Raw genomic sequence first — 22,675 nt, 5'->3', positions numbered from 1 at the left:
TCCACAATACAACTATAAAAAATACTAAAATATCCATTTTAGTATCCCGACCACAACAGAAATCATAACTGATAAGTGAACTCAATAACGTTGTAGTATAAAAGACCAAGATAAGGTAAAAAATGACGTGGCGAAGTTGCATCTACAGTTGAAGGTCCCTCTCAACTCACAAGTAAGCACCCACCACCGTTCATTCACTTCCATTTTCTCTTCGCAGTTCCGATAAATTAAATTTAATTAATTAATTAAATTATAGATTATTTTCCTTATTCTTTTATGCTGCTAGTTAGATTCGTTTTCCACGAACAAGGAAAAAGTATAATTAAAAAAATATCAGGTTAACATGTGCATATAGGGCACATGATAAGGTATCTTAATATAGAAATTTAACATTTAATGATAGAAGACATTTAATGCTTGAAAAGTTAAAATGCACAAATTCTAAGGCATAATTTCTATTTTTACTACCATAACATGTGTCATATATGCACATGTTAACATTCTCCTTAAAAAAATATAAAATAAAAATAAATATCTCATGTAAGCAAACGGGGATGCGGCAGAGACGGGTTTTGCCTCACTCACTCAACCCAAAGAAGAAGAAAAGAAGAAACCGTTTTCCTCTTTCATGATTCTTCTTCTTCTTCTTCTTCTTCTTCATCATTGAACCAACCAACGATCAATTCAAAATTTTCACATTCTTGAGAATTCGTTGAAAAAATCAAAATGGCTTCGAAGCTAACAACATGTTTTGTGTGCTGGAATCTCAGCACCGGCTTCGACTGTAATCACCACCGTAACAACCGCGCAATGCGCTCTACTTTTCCACCTTCTTCCAAACTCCGACGACACCGTAGCACTATCATCATCAGGTAGGTAACTCTCTCTCTCTCTATTAACATCATCGATCATCAATTGATTTTCATTCTGCGGAGGAGATTATTAATTACTATTAGCAATCAATTTTGTTTGTTCAGTTCTCAGCAGAAAAGACAATATAACAAGAAATCATCACGCCCTTCTTCTATAGATGGACCTCTCAACCCACCAAACTCTAATGATGATGATTCTCTCCACAATTTTAATAACAATTCCTCCTCACCATCGGTATCTCCTTCAACTCATTGTTTCCATATACACTTTCATTAACTGCTTTTCCTAATACTTAGGCTTATAGCTGAAAAAACTAGCTTATAGCTGATAGCCGAAAAGCTAGTAGATTGAAAAGGGTACGGCAAATTTAGCTGTTGTAAATAAGTACAAAATGACATAAAAGTATTTGGTTAGTCTGTAGTTATTATATTCTAAAAAAATAAAGAAATATTAAAATGAAAATAATAAGGGTAAAAATGGAATAAAATGTAGAAAGCTCTAAGTTATAAGCTATAAGCTCAAATGCTACTTTTAGGGCTCGTTTGGCCAGCTTTTTTTAGAGCTTATGCAAACAGCTTATGCAATTTTTATATATTATTATAAGTTTGTCAAGATAGTTTATGATAAAATAGCTTATAAAATTACAATTTTCACTAGTGTGAACTTATAAAATAGCATAAAACCTAATTTATATTGTATAAGCTGTTTGCATAAGCTCTAAAAAAAGCTGGGTCAAACGGACCCTTAATAGCATCTCAAAAAACGCTATCAGCTAATTAAAGAAGCTCGTTACCAAGTCTATTTTTTTCAAACAAGCTTATAAGCTAGTACAATAAGCTATAAGCTAGCTTATTAGACTTACCAAACACACACTTAATTATACAGCTCGGTGGTTTCATTGTGGCTGTTTCCATCAACTTATTTGAGTTTGTCTACTCACATAACCAATTTTTAGACTGTTTCAGATGATGATTTATAGAAACAACTTATGATGTGTGCATAAACTGTTTTCAACTTATTTTATTTTATCTTTAGCTATAAAAAATACTACTTTATAAAGAAACACTTAAGTTTTAAGCTGTTTATCCAAGTTTATAAAATTAAGCTGAAAACAGCTCATCACATATCATAATAAGTTTTCATGTCTTTTTCTAGACACTTATAGGAGTAAGTCTTATTCATTACATTACCAAAAAGACACCTAAATAAGTGATTATGTCATAAGATCAACCTAAATAAGCGCTTCTGAACATTCACATTGTTATTGTGGTTTTCATACATTGATAATCCTACTTGTTGAAGATAATTCAAGAGGTAAAAAAGTTGGCTTTTATTGCAACTAACTAATTATTGAATTATGAAATAGGCCTTGAACGTAAATAGAACAGAGCCGGCTGAACAGTTGTCTGATGGTCAACTTGAGGATTTGTTAGCCATGATAAAAAATGCAGAAAAAAGTAAGATACGGAGTATTATTCTGGAATGCTTATGGGTTTCCTTTTTCATACACACATTTTCTGTTAGATGTCTTGTTACATGTTATTAAGAATTTTATGTTCTTCTTCTTCCAGACATCCTTCTTATAAATCAGGCAAGAGTTCGTGCGCTTGAAGATCTTCAAAAGATTCTTTCTGAAAAGAAAGTGTTACAAGCAGAAATTAATGTCTTAGAGATGAGGTTGGCAGAGACTGATGCGCGGATTGAAGTTGCTGACCAGGAAAAGACACGTGTGGAACTCTTGGAGGGCCAGTTGGAGAAACTGCATAGTGAGTTGGCTCAAAAGGGAAGCGATGCTGAATTGCATGACATTCAAACTGGAGTTTTGAGTGATGCAAATGATACGATCAGTTCCCTTACTGTGGAGCTTAATTCAATAAGAGAGGAAAATGCCTCTTTGAAGAATGAAATAGAATCATTTAAAACACAGCTCAATGATGTCAAGAACAATGATGAACGTTTAGTGGTATTGGAAAAGGAGCGTTTATTTTTGGAATCGGCCCTAAAAGACTTGGAATCAAAACTGTCAATATCTCCGGAAGCTGTATCTGAATTGTCTACACTTAAAGTTGAATGCAAGTATTTATCGGATAAGGTTGAAAATTTGCAATTGTTGCTAGATAAAGCAACCAAACAAGCCGACCAAGCTGTTATAGTGCTTCAACAAAACCAGGATCTTCAAAGGGAGGTTGATAAATTGGAAGCAACTCTTGAAGAAGCTAACATCTATAAGCTATCATCTGATAAATTGCAAAAAGATAATGAACTAATGCAACAAAAGATAAAACTATTGGAGAACAGCCTGGAAAAATCTGATGAAGATATAAACTCTTATGTTCAGCTCTATCAGCAGTCAGTGAACGAATTTCAAGATACACTCAATATTCTGCAAAAAGGAAGCAAGAAAAAGACGCTGGATGAACCAGTGGAAGATATGCCGTGGGAATTCTGGAGTCAATTGTTGCTTCTAATTGATGGTTGGGCACTTGAAAAGAAGATATCAGTAGATGATGCAAAGCTTTTGAGAGAAAAGGTGTGGAAGAAAGACAAGAGTATTAGTGATATATATTTAGCTTGCAAAGGACAGAATGAAGACGAGGCTATATCTTCATTTCTTGGGCTTACATCTTCTGCAACAAGGTATTAATTTTTAATTGTATATTGCATTTTATATATCTTTCTTGTCTTATGCGTTCCTTACTTTTTATCTTTAGTCCAGGATTACATGTGATTCATATTGCAGCAGAGATGGCACCAGTAGCCAAGGTGCGTTCATCGAATCCTTATCCCTATATTTATTTGTTGTGAACTCGTTTTATTTTATCCTTGATGTTTTTAATTTTTCCAACATAATCATATCCCCTCACCTACAATCTGTTATTTGACTGTAATAACTAACACCCACTGAAATGATGCTAAAGAGGCATGGCGGGTTCTATCTAATGAATACTAGGCGGAAGTTCTGTATTGAAATAAATTTTCAGACATCCTTAAAAGACAGTCTCTTGTATCTTTTTCTTTACCCCTTACCAATTTTTTAAATCTTTTTGGGAAATAAGTAGCGTGTGGTTAAGAGTCAGACACTTGTACTGTTTTATATCCATTAAGAATGGGAGTTGTTCTAATTGCAACATCCCATCTCTTTGACAGTGGACCTTTGCTTGAATATGTGAAAAAAATATCATAGTACTTTGACCCTATCTTAGATTATCTCTTAAAATTAGTTTCCGTATTTCCTTGTATATAATCATTATTTGTTTCTTTATTTGATTAAGATTTGGAGTTCAGTATTAGTATAAAATCAACTAGCATGACAGAGAACTGTATTTGATTTTCTTTAGTATGAAATCAACTAGCCACTCTCATTACATGAGTTTTAAGTGTACAAACAGTCAACAGTATATATATTATGCAGTTGTATGTGTGGTAGGTCTTGGTGAGTCAGGCTTATGTAAATGAGCTTTAAGCCGTATCATGTGCTGTGTCTGTGTCATTCAGCCGTATCCCAAACATATCGGCCATATTTTAAAAAAAAAAAAAAATTTAATTGCCGGATACTTCCCCGATACATATCGGGAAGTATCGGACATGTATCGGTATCGATATGCTTGGAGAATTTTGAAGTATCGGGGCTTCCTTAACAATTTCATTCAGTTTTACAATGTGCATTTATGGTGTATGTGGGCTAGACTGTTGTCTAAATTTGAACCACAATGGGTTTGTAAGCAAACCTCGAATGAGTTTATGTTGATCCAATTTTTGGGATTTGGTTTGATATGAGAAAGGCCGGGTCCTTTGGATCCATATGAAGTTTTTAGGTTCATGGATCACTTGGTCAGACTGAACTGCGACAGTCCTTCAGTTGAGGTTATCTTGTCTACCACTCAACACTTTCCCCAAAGGTTGGTCATTTGGAAGATACCTTGAAGAAACAAACAGATTATGTCATTGCGTTTACTCTCTGATTGGGTGGTTCTTTTGTTATTAGTAGAATGTTTTCCTAGTGGAACCTATATGAGTATTCCTTAACTTAAAATTTAACATGATTAAGAAACTCCCTGTTGGATTCTTTCGTTATACCTTTCCATATTGTTCTTCCTATGATGATGCTTGATCTTCTGCTTTCAACTTATCTTTTTTTCACTTTACATAATGATATTTAGATTTAATTATTTTCGTAACAGGTTGGTGGCTTGGGGGATGTTGTCTGTGGTCTAAGTAAAGCATTGCAAAAGAAAGGACACCTTGTCGAAATTGTACTTCCCAAATATGACTGTATGCAATATGACCGCATTGGTGACATAAGAGTATGCTATTTATTGAGAAAAGAATTAAAGAAGTTGATAAAGTCTTGGTTGTTGGTATCTTGAGCGACTTGTGATTATTTGATTATTCTTGCAGGCTTTGGATGTGGTGATAGAGTCATACTTTGATGGTCAATTATTCAAAAATAAAATCTGGGTTGGCACTGTTGAAGGTCAACAGTTAAATATTTCCATTTAAGTTGAATGTCTTTATATGGTTTACTAACTTCACTTTGCTTATGCAGGCCTTCCTGTTTATTTTATTGAGCCCCATCATCCTGATAAGTTCTTTTGGAGAGGAGACTTTTATGGCGAGCGTGATGATTTTAGAAGATTTTCATATTTTAGCCGTGTAGCACTTGAGTTTCTTCTTCAAGCTGGCAAGAAGCCAGATATCATTCATTGCCATGATTGGCAGACAGCATTTATTGTATGACCTATCAAATTGTTTTTACCAAACTTTTTCTCTGAGTAACTTATTGACTAAACATTGTTGTGCTATTATGCCAGGCTCCTCTATACTGGGATGTATATGTCCCAAAAGGATTAAATTCAGCTAGGATATGCTTTACATGCCACAACTTTGAGTATCAAGGGACTGCACCAGCTTCAGAGTTGGAATCATGTGGTCTTGATAGCCACCATCTAAATAGACCAGATAGAATGCAGGACAACTCAGCACATAATAGAGTCAATTCTGTCAAGGTATACTAATTATATGATTACCTATTCTGTCGTTTATGAGAAAATATAACTATATAAGTAATAGTTCACCTTCCATTGGTCAGGGAGGTGTTGTATACTCAAACATTGTAACAACAGTGTCCCCTACTTACGCCCAAGAAGTGAGAACTGCAGAGGTATTGTTCATTTCTTGTTCTTGTGCATATTATTATTTTCTGGTTTATAAAAATATCCATTTTTTAATTAATGTAATAATAAATCAAGCATACACGGCAGAACAAGCATAAGGTCAACTTTGAATAACAACCTTCCCCATAATTGCATCTATGATGACTAGATTGTTACCGGAAAGGAGTGTTAGAGATATATAACCACTCAGATACCTTCATCTAAAACTTTTTGGAGAGTTGGTCTTTGACGTAGTATTTGGCTTTTGAGTCTTTATGAACAAGTGGTGAACATTTTGATCCATGCTACTTCTATCTCTCTGATTTAAATTATAATTCCAGCAGAGCTTTTTTTTTTGTGGGATTATGCTTTGTCCATGCTTTAAGTCAAATGAATTTCAAGTGTGGGATTTGTTATAGATTTAAAACCATTCATGTGCTTTTCCTAATAGCTTAAGCATTTTGAAGATTTGATTCTTAGGAATAGACATGGGCTCTGTTTCTAATAACAAATGAAAGCCCATTGCATATATTTCTGTACTAGCTATTTGGCATTTGACATTGTTACATGCAATATAAGGGTACCAGGAGATCTGATTTGATGTGTAAATTGACATAGGCCGGAATGAATTTGCTATTGGTCTTTGGATTTGACAATATATCTTTATACAGCTGTTAAAGAAAAATTATATCTTTATACAGAAGAAATAATGGAGAATCACACATAATTCATCCTAAATGCTTTTAAGTTTGGACTAATGTATAAGCACTCTTCATAACTTTTCAATTTTAAAAGTTGGTCTCATGAATGATATTACTGTACAAAATGCAGGGGGGTAAAGGCCTCCAGTCAACTCTCTCTACCCACTCCAAAAAGTTCATTGGTGTTCTTAATGGTATTGACACTGATATATGGAACCCTGCTACTGATCCATTTCTTGACGTCCAGTACAATGCAAATGATCTTCAAGGGAAATCAGAGAATAAGGAAGCTTTGAGAAGGAAGCTAGGACTTTCTTCTGAAGATGTTAAGAGGCCATTGGTAATTATACATTGTTATTTCATAGGACAATTTATTTGATACAATATATTAGTTTTCTCTTCACTCTTTGTTTTATTTTGAAATTGATGCTATTTTTTATCTCATTAAGGATTCAAGCTTTGTCAGTTTTGCTTTTAATCCCAAAAATGCGACGAAAAAGCAGAGAGTGCGTAGGCATTTTTTGCCTATTGGAATGACTTGATATTTTGGGAGACTGTAGATTGGTTCTAGACAAACCATACAGAGGTGGTCTCAATCTATAGTTTTGTCTGAAATTTTTGGTCTCAATCTATAGACAAACCATACAGAGGTGGCAAATAGGGGTGGTAGTTGCCCAAAAAAGTGTGAATGTGTTGCGACTTGCGAGAGACGCCATGATGGAGTTTGCCGGACTTCACCTCTGAAAAATGATAATCAATATTTACCTCCAGCCCAAATTCTAAGAATTTACATATTTCCAACAAATTCTAAGTTCCTGTATTCTATTCAATTAAATTTTGGATGTTGCTTTATGGTCTCATTTGCTGCTTATACATGATGAAGTGAGGCCTTAACTTGAAATTTCTAATTATTTGTTACTCATTTAGCAATTAATCATTCATGATTTGTTCTTAGAAATTAGAAATGAGGATGCTTTAATAGTTTGATCTTTCTATTCTTTTCTATGATAGGTTGGCTGCATAACAAGATTGGTTCCACAAAAAGGTGTTCATCTTATTAGACATGCAATATATCTAACATTGGAGCTGGGAGGTCAATTTGTTCTACTTGGTTCAAGTCCAGTGCCACATATTCAGGTCATTTTTTCTTTCCTTATAGCTGAAATTTAGAGGTATTCTACTCCACTTCAGAATGGAGACAGCTAAAAGAGTATAGCAGAAGAAAAATTACCTTAGAATATAGGTGGAATTCTTTCTCAGCACCAAAAAGGGTATATTTTACATAGGTTATGTTTCAGTGAACTATATAACCAGATTACTCAATATTGCATTGTTGCGGAAAAAAATAATGATACTAAATAAAACTGGAGAAAATTTATTCGCCTTTTTGATTGCTTTAGTTTAGAAATGTTCTACTATTTAGTATTCTGGTGACATGTACTTAAAAGATAATTTATAAGTGCAAATTAAATTGTAGTAATTAAGAAAATCTATAGTTAAGCCACTAGAATTGGGTTACTGGTGTGGGATTTGGGTAATTTACAGCATTAAGGGTTCAAACCTCGCAATTGTCGTTATAACCAAAATATTTTACATAAATCTTGGAATTCATGGAAGCATAATAACTGAACTGGATTATAGTCTACATATCCATACATAGGTTAGGGATACAGCATTTTTAAAGAAAACTAAGGTAAGAATACACCAATCAAAATAATGATTTCTGTATTATACTCAGTCCTAGAACAGCAAGAAGAAATCAGTAAAAACACCAAAGCAGCAAATAATGATTTCTATATTATAATTGACATTATATGCGTAGAACAGTCAAATAATGATTTCAACATTTAATCAAAATAATAAAATAATAGTTATTTATATATGAAATTATATAAACTCTTAGAGCCCGTTTGGTGCGCAGGATAACATAGTGACAGGATAGGATATAAAACAGGATAAGGATAGGATAGGATAATAGCAGGATAACAGTTATACTCAGTTATCATATCATGTGTTTGGTGCACACAGGATAACAAACATGATAACTATTATATTTTGTTTTTAATACATACTTGCTCATAATAATATGATAAGATATATAACATATTTAAATGATAAAATTACTCTCGTAAAACAATTGTTATTTTTTTAAAATTATTTTGTAATACTTTGAATTTTATAAATAAAAAATATAAATAAGTAATCAAATAACTTTATATAATTTCAAATAAAAATCATGAGAAAATAGTCAAGTTTAATTATATGAATCATGATCAAATAAATAACTAAATAATATATACATGTTAGATAAGTCAAATAAATATATGATATATCTTATACGTAAATAATAAAACTACTATTGCAAAAGAATTATATTTAATTTTTTATAAAATTTAAATTAATATCCCTATTTTTCAATTTTTTAATAATCATTTTACTTTAAAATATTGTAATTTTAGTAAAATTTTGATTTTTTAGAATATATAAATTACAAAATTACCCCTGTGAGAAAATCACATATATATTTAAAAATTAATTATTTTATTATTTATGTAGAAAATAATAAGTGAATACTGTTGTGTGTTATTCCTCAGCTCAAGGCTGGTTTAAATAGGAAGAGTACAAACATAAAAGGAAATAATAGATAAGCTTAGAATCTCCTAGAAATAACAAACTAGGAAACTAAATATTTTCCAACACCCCCCCTCAAGTTGGTGCATAGATATCTGTCATGCCCAACTTGCCGATCAAATGCTCAAAGGTGGGTCTTGCCAAACTTTTGGTTAAGATATCTGCAGTTTGCTGACTCGAAGTTACAAAAGGTAGACATATGATTCCGGCATCTAACTTCTCTTTTATGAAATGTCGATCGATCTCAATATGCTTGGTTCTGTCATGTTGAACTGGATTATGAGCTATGCTAATAGCGGCTTTACTGTCAGAGTATAATTTCAATGGAAGCTCAATTTTCATCTTAAGCTCTTCTAGGACTCTGTGGATCCATAATCCTTCACATATACCTTGAGCCATAGCTCTAAACTCAGCTTCTGCACTACTTCTTGCTACAACTCCTTGTTTCTTGCTCCTCCATGTCACAAGATTACCCCAAACATAGGCACAATATCCAGAGGTTGATCTTCTATCAGTAATCGAACCTGCCCAATCAGCATCGGTAAAGATAGACACATTTCTTTCACTAGTCTTCTTAAAAAATAATCCCTTTCCAGGATTTGCTTTCAAATATCGCAGTATCCTATAGACTGCCTCAAGATGTTCCTCAAAAGGAGAATGCATAAACTGACTTACTACACTAACCGAGAAAGCAATGTCAGGTCTAGTGTGTGACAAATAAATCAGTTTCCCAACCAATCAACAGGAACACTACCTTCTTCCCAAAGTTTTGCATTAGGATCCATGGGAGTATCTGCTGGTCGACATCCACTCATTCCTGTTTCTTTCAATAAATCTAGAATGTATTTTTGTTGGGAAACTACAATACCATCTTTTGATCGAGCAACCTCCATACCAAGAAAATATCTCATGGATCCCAGGTCCTTGATTTCAAAGTCTAATGCTAATTTCTCTTTTACTCTTGCCATTTCAACTATATCATCTCCAGTAAGGACGATATCATCAACATAAACAATTAGGACAACAATTTTTCCATCTTGGGAGAACTTTGTGAACAAGGTGTGGTCAGCTTGTCCTTGAATGTACCCTTGTTTCTTCATGGAATAAGTGAATTTTTCAAACCAAGCTCTAGGAGACTGCTTTAATCCATACAAAAACTTATTTAGTTTGCATACATTTGATCCAAACTTGTCTTCAAAGCCAGGAGGAATGTCCATATATACTTCTTCTTCTAAATCACCATTGAGAAAAGCATTCTTAACATCCAACTGATGTAGGGGCCAATCTAAGTTAGCAGCAAGAGACAAGAGAATTCTGACAGTGTTCAATTTTGCAACAGGAGCAAAAGTCTCTGAGTAGTCTATACCATAGGTTTGAGTAAAACCCTTAGCCACCAATCGAGCCTTGTACCTTTCGATTGACCCATCTGAATTATACTTCACAGTGAACACCCATTTGCATCCAACCGTCTTCTTGCCATCCGGTAGTGTCATAACACTCCAGGTTTTGTTCTTTTCAAGAGTTTTCATCTCCTCAAGTACAGCTTCCCTCCACTTTGGAACTTCTAGAGCAACCTGTACATTTTTTGGAATCTCTACACTAGACAATTTTGAGGTAAAGGCAGAAAAAGACGAAGACAAATTTGAATATGATATAAAATTGGACAATGGGTATTTAGTGCAAGATCTAACAGGTTTTCTAACAGCCACAGGATCATCGATATCAGGATACAAAATACGACTCTCAGAAACAGAGATAGACTTACCTTTTCTTTTTTTAGGAAGTTGATCATCCCCCGGTTCAGATTCATGACAGTGTTGAGATGTGGACTCATCACTTTCTTTGTGATTCTTTCTCACAAAAACCTTTCCTTTCCAAGTCTTGTTTCCTGCTCCAAACCTATTATCTTTATATGACTCATTATTTTGTGGCATTTCAATTAGATCACCATTATCATCGTTTTCAAGATTCTCATTGTTTTCTTCATGAGAAAATTTAGGCTCGGATTCACCAAGTTCACTACTCATAATAGGAGTAGGATTAGATAAAGAATCATGGCCATTTTTCGTTGGTGCAGAAGTATAAGTCTTAGAACTTTGTGATACCGGCAAAGATAAATTATTAAAAAAACTCATGTCCTCAGTTTGAAACGAATCTTCATTTAAATTCCCCCCTGAAGATGCGTGTCAAAAAAAGGTTTGTTTTCAAAGAATGTAACATCCATGGTGACAAACATTTTCTGGTTTTTTGGATCAAAACATTTATATCCCTTCTGGGTTGGAGAATACCCAACAAAAACACATTTTATAGCACGCGGTTCGAGTTTGCTAATATTCTTATGTTCATGAACAAATGCAGTGCAACCAAAGATTTTTAAGGTCAAATCGTTTGAAACACGATCATTAGGAAAACATTCTTTGAAAATATGAATCGGAGTTTGAAAATTAAGAACTTTGGAGGGCACTCTGTTAATTAAGTATGCAGCAGTTAAAACTGCTTCACCCCACAAATAATTTGGTACTTTACTTGCGAAAAGTAAAGCTCTAGCCACCTCCAACAAGTGCCTATTTTTCCTTTCTGCAACTCCATTTTGTTGGGGAGTGTTAGGACATGAACTTTGATGCACAATTCCATTTTCACGAAAAAAATCACTCAACATTGTGTTAAAATATTCTTTGCCGTTATCACTTCTAAATACTTGAATATTTGTTTGAAATTGATTTTGCACCATTTTAACAAAATCTTTTACGGCCTGACAAACGTCAGATTTCCCCTTTAACAAGTACACCCAACAAACTCTTGAGTGATCATCTATAAATGTGATAAACCATTTTTTATGAGAAAGTGTACTCGTTCGGTTAGGGCCCCAAACATCACTGTGAATAACAGAAAAAGGTTTTGATGGTTTGTAGGGCTGTAATGGAAAATGAGAACAATGATGTTTTGCAAATTCACATGCTTCACATTTAAACAAAGACAAATCCTTATTACGAAATAACTCAGGAAATAAGTGTTTTAAATAAGGAAAACTAGGATGACCTAATCGTGAATGCCATAACATAACATCATCATTATTATTATTCAGAACTAAAAAAGATTCAAAGCATGAACTTATTGGTTTGGAAGGTAGTTGTGATTCAGGTTCAATGTCGAAGTAGTAGAGTCCTCCACTCTCCTTAGCACTACCAATCATCTTCCCCGAGTTCAAATCCTGAAAAACACAATGAGTACGGAAAAAATTAGTTTGACAATTTCTATCTTGGGCTAATTTACTGACAGACATGAGACTACAAGATAGATTTGGGACATGAAGAACATCTTTAAGGGTTAGACTTGGAGACAACACAATTGAACCTTTACCCGCAATGGCTGAAAAGGATCCATCTGCAATTTTTATTTTATGGTTACCTGCACATGGACTATAAGAAGAAAACAGAGTAGAATCACCTGTCATGTGATCACTTGCACCCGAATCTACTATCCAAGCACGACTGGGACTGACACTAAAAAGGGCAGAAATACCTTTTGGGGCAACAGAGCCAGAAAGAGTGTTAGATTCAAGAATTTTGTACAGTCTGTCTAGTTGTTCCATCGTGAATGAAAGCTGAATTGAAGAAGACTGTTGCTCTTGATCAGAATTACTGGCTTGGAATGTATGACCCTCACCTCCACCTTTGTTCTTCCGATTTGAAGGTCGCGGAAGACCATGTAATTTCCAACATTGAAAAATAGTATGTCCCAAACGATGACAATATTTGCATTCACGACGGTATTTGAAAGTGGATGATCGTCGTCGAGAATAAAAAAACGTCATAATTAACAATCTTAGCCAAGTAGTACCGGAAGCAGCAAAGAAAAAAGTAACGCCGGTGAACAGTACACGCGAACAGTAATTCCGTGAAGTGCGTGTGAACAGTGCCGTCGGTGAACAGTACCACCGAATGAACAGTACCACGTATGAACAGTGCCGCACAAAATCAGTTGTCGTGGTCGGATTGTAAACACGACGGCGGCTAGGGTTTTGCGGAAGCGAGACCCCCAAAATCGGGAGCTCTCGATACCATGTAGAAAATAATAAGTGAATACTGTTGTGTGTTATTCCTCAGCTCAAGGCTGGTTTAAATAGGAAGAGTACAAACATAAAAGGAAATAATAGATAAGCTTAGAATCTCCTAGAAATAACAAACCAGGAAACTAAATATTTTCCAACAATTTATATTTTATTAATTTTATTTTATGTATTTTAAAATATATTTTATAAAATAAATCATTAATTTTTTTTCTTATCCTATTCTGCTGGTAACCCAGCTCAAATTCAGGATAAAAATTATAACTAGAGAGACAGGATAAGATAAGCTTCAGGATTAACTTATCATATCCTGCTGTATCACCAAACACTGGATTGCAACAGGATATGATACAGTTATCATATCCCGTCTCTTATCCTGTGCATCAAACGGGCCCTAACTTTCTGCGAAAGGGAATATTTTTGAGATCTGTATATTTATTTTTAAATGGTTTTGAAGTAGACTGTTAATGAAATAAATTTTCTTTGACATGCCAATTCATTCCCCCTATTTTCTGTTAACTGACTATCAGTTTTCTCTTCTCTAGAGAGAATTTGAGGGCATTGCCAACCACTTCAAGAATCATGACCACATAAGGCTGATATTGAAGTATGATGAATCTCTCTCCCATACCATTTATGCTGCATCTGACATGTTCATCATTCCATCAATCTTTGAACCTTGTGGCCTAACACAGGTATGGCTGTTCATGAATTTCAAAGATTAAAATTACTTATTGTAGCATACAATTATTAAAGCAAATCCATGTTCCATTCTTTAGTGATACGTGTTTCCAGTAAAAAAAATAATTAGAAACTGTATCAGATGCTTATATATTTATTGTTACCCTACTATTAAATGATATTCGTTTAGTCAAACTCAGTTCATAGTTAAGTGAGCCACCGAAATCCATTTTCTGCACCTGGATGAAATAAAATGACGTGATAAAGAATCCAACTGTACAAAGATGGTCATATATGTGAGTCAAAAGCAGACATAATGGAAGGGCTAAATCCAGTTCTTTTGAGTTTTGACTTTACATAGTTTCGTATTATCTTTCCTGCAGATGATATCAATGAGATATGGTGCCGTACCTATTGTCAGAAAAACTGGTGGCCTAAATGACAGGTTAGCATAGCATTTGACATGAAAGTGTACTTGTTTCTGAAGATTAACTAAATTCTGCCACATTTTGCAGTGTTTTTGACATTGATGATGATACAATACCTTCACAGTTTCAAAATGGATTTACATTTTTGAATGCCGATGAAAAGGTAAAGTAAAATATCACATTATTACGGTCCAACATCACAAATGCTGTCATGTTTTTTAGTATAGAATAGGTAATAGGTTAGGTTTGGCCCACCCAGCTTCCGTTCTCCATATTTAGTGGGATGAAAAAATGGTACTAGTTTAAGTTATCTAATGATTGCAATATTTAATTTGTATTTACAGTATTTACGATACAAGAGAGTGTGAGAATAAAATCCTAATCCTACTCTCTTAAAATATAGGTTTAGTTTAATTGCAATTGTAGTATTTGTAACTTGGATTATGGTCAATTTTGATCTCTCAAGTTTTTTTTGAGTCAATCAAGTCCCTCTGTTTTTATAATTAAGCGAATTCAGTCCTATTTATGACTGCTATAGAGTCAGTCACGCAAAGCTCAACTTTACATATCTTATTCACCTTTCAACATTTCTCACCGAAACCTTATTTTATGCTGTGTATTGTTCTGGTAAACTCTAATTGACACAATTTTGACAGGGAATAAACGGTGCCTTAGTACGTGCAATTAATCTCTACCAGAATGATCCTGAGAGTTGGAAGCAACTTGTTCAGAAGGACATGAACATAGATTTTAGCTGGGATTCTTCAGCAGCACAATATGAGGAGCTCTATTTAAAATCCGTGACAAGAGGAAGGGCAACAAAACGTGCTTAATTTAGCCAAAGGAGGCTTTCTTGTGCTATCCATTCAATTTTGTCGGTTTCCAACGGATATGGGAGATCAGATTCAATGCACTAACAGCAGGATTTATCTGAGCATACCTGCCATGCAAGAACATCTCTAATTGATAATGATTACAAAGATTACATTGAATGCGACGTGGCTACCGAAAGTATGCTGCTAGATTAATTCCAATGAAGCAACATTTCTCATGCATTGATAAATTCTAGGTGATATTTCAACTTAGCTATACATAGCAAGATTGTGTAGTTATTTTTATATTATCCCCTCCCTCCTTTTGTACGGTTTTATAATATGTCAAAGGTGTACAAAGGCCATACATGTAAAGTGTTACAGCTTAGTTTTCAACTAGAAAGAATGTATAATTTAATCAAATACCAAACAAAATAAATATTCTTCCAATAGTATATTATCTCTCTTGGTTATCGTCCTGTGATACCAAAAGTGCATGCAATCTTGTTATCACTCTTCTAACTTTTTGTTATATCTCTTAGCTGCTGTAATTGCAACACCATGACAAATTGATATGGAATACATCATCATCATTCGTGATACTGATAACTAAAATTATTCACAGCACTTGCTTATTTCATCTCAAACTCCAACATATCACAATGATTCATGTCAGAAAGAGGAAACCATATAACTTATAACTTGTAGCTCTATTGACAGTAGCCAAGTTTTTTTTTTTTTTGGTCAAGAGCCAAGTAATTTTATTATATGGTAATAACCTGCTTCGTCATTATATTATAGTCCCAATGCATATACTTTTACTAGGTTTGTCAAAAAATATCATATTATATGTTCAAGCTTCAAATACTAATAGCAGTTACCGCATTAAAACAGGAAAGGAGTCCAATCAGCTTATGGTAGACACGAGTGAACTTTGATAGTAATAGCGGAAGAGAAACACGAATATGAAGGTGCACAGTTAATTGTTATAATCAATACCATTACTTGTTACACTGGACAATCCACAATTGAACATGATGATGATAAAGGTTTAATAGTTACTACAATCATGTATCCTTAAAACAAGCTTTCGGAAGAAAAAACCCTAGCTTGTCTCAGAATCCTCTTTAAATATAGGAAATATGTGCCTTGTGCAACATCTAAGAGTTAAAAATAGAGGAAACCAAGTAGCATTATTCATTCTGGATCAGGTGAACCACCAGGGACCAACTGCATTGCACACCACATTGTTAGTATCACTATGACACCGTAAAAACTAAAAAACATGCGAGACTACTGTCACTATTTTCTAAAGTTGCCATCAAATGATTTATTAATAATCTATAGAATTTAAGTAAATAAACAATTGAGGATTTGGCACTTACAATGGCAATGTTGTTTCCATTGAGTAAAATCTGATCAAGCTTAGTAATCCTTCTCCCCTCAGCAGTGATCTCACTGTTGAATGAATATAAAATCAAATCAACTTATTATGTGCCCAAGGCATTACCATGAAGAATGGAGAACTAACATAAATCATACAGACACAAAAACCATTATAAGTGATAAAGTCTTCTGTAAGCACAGCATCAAATAATCACAAATTTCGTAAAGATCCTTACTAACAAATTTACACTTGTTTGTTCAAAAAAAACAAATTTACACTTGATATTTCAGCTCCTCAAACCCCAAAACAAATAGCCCACTGAGAAAAATGCTCCTCGAGAATATAAATGCAATGATTTATGAAACCACTATTCATCGGCACAAACATGTACAGTGATAGGGGGAGATTTGTGTTTTGGGCAATTAGATATAAATAGTCTATGAACTTAATACATGACAGAGGCATTATGATGCCATTTGGCCATGTAACCACACCCAATGATAAAAAACACAGTTGTTAGTGTACTATATTTGCATGATAAACTGAACTTAAACACTTAACCTACATGTAAATAACATGCATTCCTAACAAGTTTAAAAGATGATAATGGCGGAGCTCAGAAGACTCTACATGGCATTACTTAGAGGCCTCTTGGTTATATAGCTCCAAGGTTCCATTAGCATGCATAGGGAGTTCCTATAGACCTCAAGGGGTAGACGGCTACATTATCTAAGACCTGCATATTTGGAGCACGTCCTTTTAAGTTTTAACCAGCTGACAGTTAGTAGTGAGATAAATGGAAATTATGGGATGTTAGATATCTTCCGGTCGTGAGGTAATTTTTCCAGTATGCACTGAGGATAAGTCGTTCAGGTTTTGTGGAGTTACCAACACGGGCACTTTCACATTTGCAGAGGACCGCAGTAAGAGCGTTTGGACAAATGAGAGGCTTTCTCATTTGGTCATTGGGAAATGAAAGTAAACATATGGTAGCTCCTCTTGTATCGACTGGAGATGGGTAATTGGTAATAACAATCAAGTGCGAAGTCAAGGATCATGGTGGCTCTGAACAATTCTACTGTGTTCACAATATGGTTATAATTTTAGTTGCCTCTGGTTATTCATAGCACACAGACATTGAAATTAAGATACATGTTCATATAAATCAGTATATAAGGAGCCTTTCACTTTCTCAAATCTTAACTAAAGTCTTTACCTTCCTAAACAACTGGAATTTCAAACCAGGATTTTTACATTCCTTCAAATTCAAAATCACCCATTTGCAAATGACCTACTATAGTTCAAAATACACTATTTACTATAGAGACCCAGAACAAATCAAAATCAATTTCAGTTTTGCCTATCTTTTCTTCCCAAAGTAAACCTACTTTCATAAAGGTTGGGGAAAAAAGTATAATTGACTTCTCCAACATCATACCGATTCAAATTAAATGTAAGCACTCGCAAAAGTTAGGTAAAAACCGTTAATTATTGAAATTAACGTAGTATAACAATTCCAGTAAGAAGTGTATTTTAAAAAGTTTGGGGCATCGAGTCCGCACATGAAATAAATGCATCCCTAAACAAGCATGTAAATCTGGTCCTATTCTATCTTCCTACCCAACAAACACGTGTTTAACAGAAAAACAATCAAATGTGCATGTAAATATAAATATAAAAAACAGAACATCGGAAAGTTTTGCAGATAAAAGCATAAAATGTGGTAGTGCAGCTCTTACTATTCGGTAACATCTTCAAGGACCATGTTGACATACACATCAAAGCCTCTAAGAGTACCAACAAGCTCCTTGTCACCTTTCATTATCACCCATATTTTTGAACCTATACAGCGGTCAATCAGCTCTGCATATTTTAAGCACAAAATGACATGTTATCTTAAACTTTGTTCAAAGCTATATTGGATTTCGCAAAAATGGTTGGAGTGAGATAGTGAAATAAAAAAAAAACCTGATGGGAGAAGCTGTGATGGATTATTAGCCATGAAGATGAAGTAGTAATTTCACCAAAAACCTGTGAAGGGTACGTAAAAATAAAATAGATGAAAAAGTTTATAGATGTTACAAAAAGAAAAGGCTTTAGCTTTGCTAATGAATTATTCAACTAAATCAAGTTCAAACAATGAAATGAAAGGAAGATGAAAAGAAATATAAGAATTTGCCCAAGATCCCAATGGTAGTTAAAATAACAAAACAAACAAACCATATAAACAAATTCACAAGTTTCCAATGAAATATAACTAATATTTTAAATTAGAGAGAGAAGCAAATTAACCTAAACAGAAATTACGATGACAGCCTGCAGCATTGAGCAACAGCTCAAATGATTGAAAACCCTCAAGAAATAGAGCGATCCCGCCGTCCCATTTTATATGTTCTTAAAAAACCAAACTGTCTCAATTTGATTGCCATTTTACATATCCAATGAAACAGTAAATAATTTTCTGACCTATACGCTTATTCATATTTATTGTGCTTTTTGATCAAATAAATGATAAAATAACTATTCAAGAGAATATATAAAGGGTATGATTGTACATTACACAACACTTTATATAATTTCTACACTATTAACAACTTTTCTTAAGGACCGTGCCACAACCTTGATATGGGAAGGAGGGAGTACAAAATAGTTTGCCCTTATTTACTATTCGATTGTAATGTAAAAGTAAATCTAGCTTACACTACATGAACTCCTATGTAAATGATAAATATGTGCTTAATTAAAATATTTACTCTCATTATTCAACAATGCACAATCTTGACTTAGGCCTTGTTTGCATAAACAACTTATTTTGCAGCTTATATAAAGAATGTTTTTGTATAAGAGCTTATGGAAATAAACTGAAAACAGCTTATGAAAATGTCATAAGTTGTTATCTCACAAGTGTTTACCCCAGTAGATAAGTTCAAATAAGTCAATCCAAACATGCCTTTAGCTGTTGGTCATAGTTTTAGAACGGAGAATATCCCTACACATCTTTGTAATCTGATTGTAACCTATCTTTGTACAAGCTAATGAATGAGTTAGTTTACGCTAAAAAATGAAAATTCTTCCAAAATCCTATGAATCAGTGCACCCCATCCCATCCCAAAAGATTAGGACTTTTCTACCGCTGCACCAGAAAGATTGATTAATTGATTGATTGATTTGAAACGCATGGTATAATGTCCGAATTAATCAAATTATATATTCCTACTAAACCCTAGTTAACTACTAATATCAATGCCGCACAAGAATTAAAAATAACGGCAACTAAAAATCGAATGTCCAGCATGCCGGAGTGATGCTCGGCTGAGACGCAGTTGAAGCACCGGCGCATGGCGGGTATCGCGGCCGCAAATCGCGGTGGAATCGCATCTTCGCGCGTGGTATAGCAGAGGGGAAAGAGAATCGCTAAAATGAAGTAAAAAGGAAAGGCCTGGACAGTTTACTCACTTATTCTGGCGCCGATGAGCAACTCCGGCGGTTTTTCCGGCGAGTTGAGTTGAGTTAAGTACGACTCTCCAACTTGTTTCAGATACAGCAAAGCTGATGAGTTTTGTTGTTTTAGGGTTTTAATTTTCTATTTTTCTCTGTTTTTATATTTATTTATCCGCAAGAGTTTTAATTTTTTGGTAATTCCCCCAAGGGTTTTAAAAGCTAAAAATGTTACTGTCAAAAAAAAAAAAACGCTAAAAATGTGTAAAGAAAAATTGGTAGAAAATTTGTATATTTACTTTTTTTTTAATCTCAAATTTAGGATATATATATATATATATATATATATATATATATATATATATATATATATATATATATATAGCCATTAGATTAAAAAGGAAAGACTAGGATTAAGACAGTACTCTAAGTGTGTCACGTGACACTTTCTTTCTTCTCCCCTTCTTTCTCTGACTATCTCTCTTCGGTCACCACTCACCTTCTCTGACTCTCTCTCTTCCTTCATCAATTTTTTTTCCATCTCTCTCTCTTTCTCAACACATCATTCTCATTCTGCAGCGGCTACCATGGCCAACAGTACAGTGGCGGAGTGACATCAAACTTTTCGTTATTTCGATTTTCCTTTTCTTAATCCCTTCTCAAATTGATTTCGATTTCTTATCCCTTTTATCATGTGATGATCTGATTTCTATAAATTAAGAATAAGTGACAACGACAATGATAAAACGACAACCAGCTAGGAGAGTCTCAGCCGCTGCTTCACCGTTGACGTCACAGCTCAATTACCGCCGTCGTTCGTCCTCTACTTTACTGTCTATACTTCGTCTTTTCATATTTTTTCCATTAAGATTGGTTTGATTTTAATACCAAGTTTACCCAATGTCAATTTGTTACTAAAACAATTCAGAGAACCAAATATAACATTGAAATTAATACATCACCAATTCACCATGTTTCAATTGGAACCCAAAAAAAATCAAAAAGAAAAGAAATAAGAACAAATGGAGCGGCCGGGAGAGAGATGGTCGCCGGAGGAGAGATGTTCGTCGGGAATGATGGTCACCGGGAGGGAGGGAGATGTTTGTGTGAGATGTTGAGGAGGAAGAAGGGAGATGCGTATGTGTGAGGTTGGAGAGAGAGAGAGAATGGAAATGAGAATCACATATCACAAAGGCATATAGTAATGTTTTAATCTCAACAATTTATTTTTAATCTAATGGCTGATATTCATTCTCATGTTCTCATATATTTTTACCATTCTCATAGTATACATCCTCTATATATATATATATATATATATATATATATTTTGGTCAATATAGCTAGAAATTTCACTCTTAAGATGAATAAGTAGGATGATCAGAGTTCAAACCCCAGCCCCCACATATTTAATGAAATGAGGTTTAAGAGTTGTCATTAATTTAATTTCTAATTTATGCGGTTTTAATTTTCCAATTGAGGTAGGAAGAAAAGGGAAATGAAGGAGGAACAAAATGCAATTTTATAATTTATAATTTATAGTTCAATTGATAGTGAGAATGAATTGAACTTGTACTTTAATCTCAGTGTACATGGTTCGATTTCAAGGAAGACAAAAACTCACTAGAGAGAGGATGGAGAAGATCGTAAGGTGGCAGTGCCGGTACCGCTAAGATCGACCCTGAACTCTTACATTTGTGACATTTGTCACCTTTCTAAACACATAAAATTGTCTTATAATGTTAGTATGAATAAAGTTTTTGTTCCTTATGAGTTAATTCATTTTGATATATGGGATCATATTGCATCAAAATCTATACACAAATGCTTATTTTTTTAACCGTAGCTGATGATTCCAGGAGGTTTATATGGATAATTCTTCTTCTTTTTTTGGTACAAGTTTTTTGGTACAAGTTTACATGGATAGTTCTAATGAAACATAAATCACAGACAAGACAACATGTTATTGATTTCGTAAAACACAATTCTAAAGTTTTTTTTTTTACTCAATTCTAAAGTTAAAATAGTCAGAACCGGTAATGGTGCAGAGTTTTTAATGCCTTTGTAGGATGGAACAAAAGCATCAACATATATTGTGTTGAATCACCTGAACAAAATGGTAGGGTGGAAAGAAAGTACCAACACTTATTAAATGTTGGCAGAGCTTTTCTATACCAAGCACTCACCTAATTTTTTTTGTCTTATGCTGTTCAACATGTTACTTATATAATCAACATAATGTCTTCTACTGTTTTACTAAACAAATCTCCTTATGAATTAATAACACAAAGAATTACTTGACATCAAACTTTTAAAAGTTTTTGGTTCATTAGCATACTAGCATATGCATTAACTTTACGGTTACATAAATTAGCTCCTAGAGCTAAAAAAATGTATTTTCTTAGGTTACAAGCAAGGTGTATGATCCTAATAAGAGAATTTTTGCTTATAAATAAAACGGATGAACGGAAGAATGTCTCATATTTTTATACAAGTGTGCAA

General features: G+C 33.9%; 2 protein-coding genes across 4 annotated transcripts; one reads left to right on the top strand and one right to left on the bottom strand.

Moving 5' to 3' along the window:
• The first annotated feature begins 506 nt into the window (after nucleotides 1-506).
• LOC123917379 (probable starch synthase 4, chloroplastic/amyloplastic) lies at nucleotides 507-15,850 on the top strand. Of its 3 annotated transcripts, none has more exons than XM_045969077.1 (16): nucleotides 507-872; nucleotides 978-1,107; nucleotides 2,240-2,330; nucleotides 2,445-3,510; nucleotides 3,585-3,636; nucleotides 5,055-5,177; nucleotides 5,272-5,347; nucleotides 5,420-5,604; nucleotides 5,685-5,879; nucleotides 5,963-6,034; nucleotides 6,858-7,067; nucleotides 7,739-7,864; nucleotides 13,973-14,122; nucleotides 14,492-14,553; nucleotides 14,624-14,699; nucleotides 15,193-15,850. In XM_045969077.1, exons 1-16 carry the CDS (start codon nucleotides 727-729, stop codon nucleotides 15,367-15,369), a joined length of 2,937 nt encoding a protein of 978 aa, XP_045825033.1. In that variant the 5' UTR covers nucleotides 507-726; the 3' UTR covers nucleotides 15,370-15,850. The 3 variants fall into 3 exon arrangements, with proteins under 3 accessions (XP_045825033.1, XP_045825032.1, XP_045825034.1); XM_045969076.1 differs by having other exon boundaries at nucleotides 544-872; nucleotides 957-1,107; XM_045969078.1 differs by having other exon boundaries at nucleotides 747-876.
• Nucleotides 15,851-16,310: 460 nt separating this feature from the next.
• Nucleotides 16,311-20,339, bottom strand: LOC123917376 (sm-like protein LSM5). Its single transcript, XM_045969075.1, has 5 exons — nucleotides 20,192-20,339; nucleotides 18,704-18,766; nucleotides 18,475-18,598; nucleotides 16,734-16,806; nucleotides 16,311-16,578 (listed from the first exon to the last, which is right to left on the bottom strand). The coding sequence occupies exons 2-5, from the start codon at nucleotides 18,735-18,737 to the stop codon at nucleotides 16,546-16,548; spliced, it is 264 nt and encodes an 87-aa protein (XP_045825031.1). The 5' UTR covers nucleotides 18,738-18,766; nucleotides 20,192-20,339; the 3' UTR covers nucleotides 16,311-16,545.
• Nucleotides 20,340-22,675: the final 2,336 nt, after the last annotated feature.

Source organism: Trifolium pratense, linkage group LG3, assembly GCF_020283565.1.
Source record: "Trifolium pratense cultivar HEN17-A07 linkage group LG3, ARS_RC_1.1, whole genome shotgun sequence".
NCBI classification, from domain to species: domain Eukaryota; kingdom Viridiplantae; phylum Streptophyta; class Magnoliopsida; order Fabales; family Fabaceae; genus Trifolium; species Trifolium pratense.
This window is presented reverse-complemented; position numbering and strand designations above follow the sequence as displayed.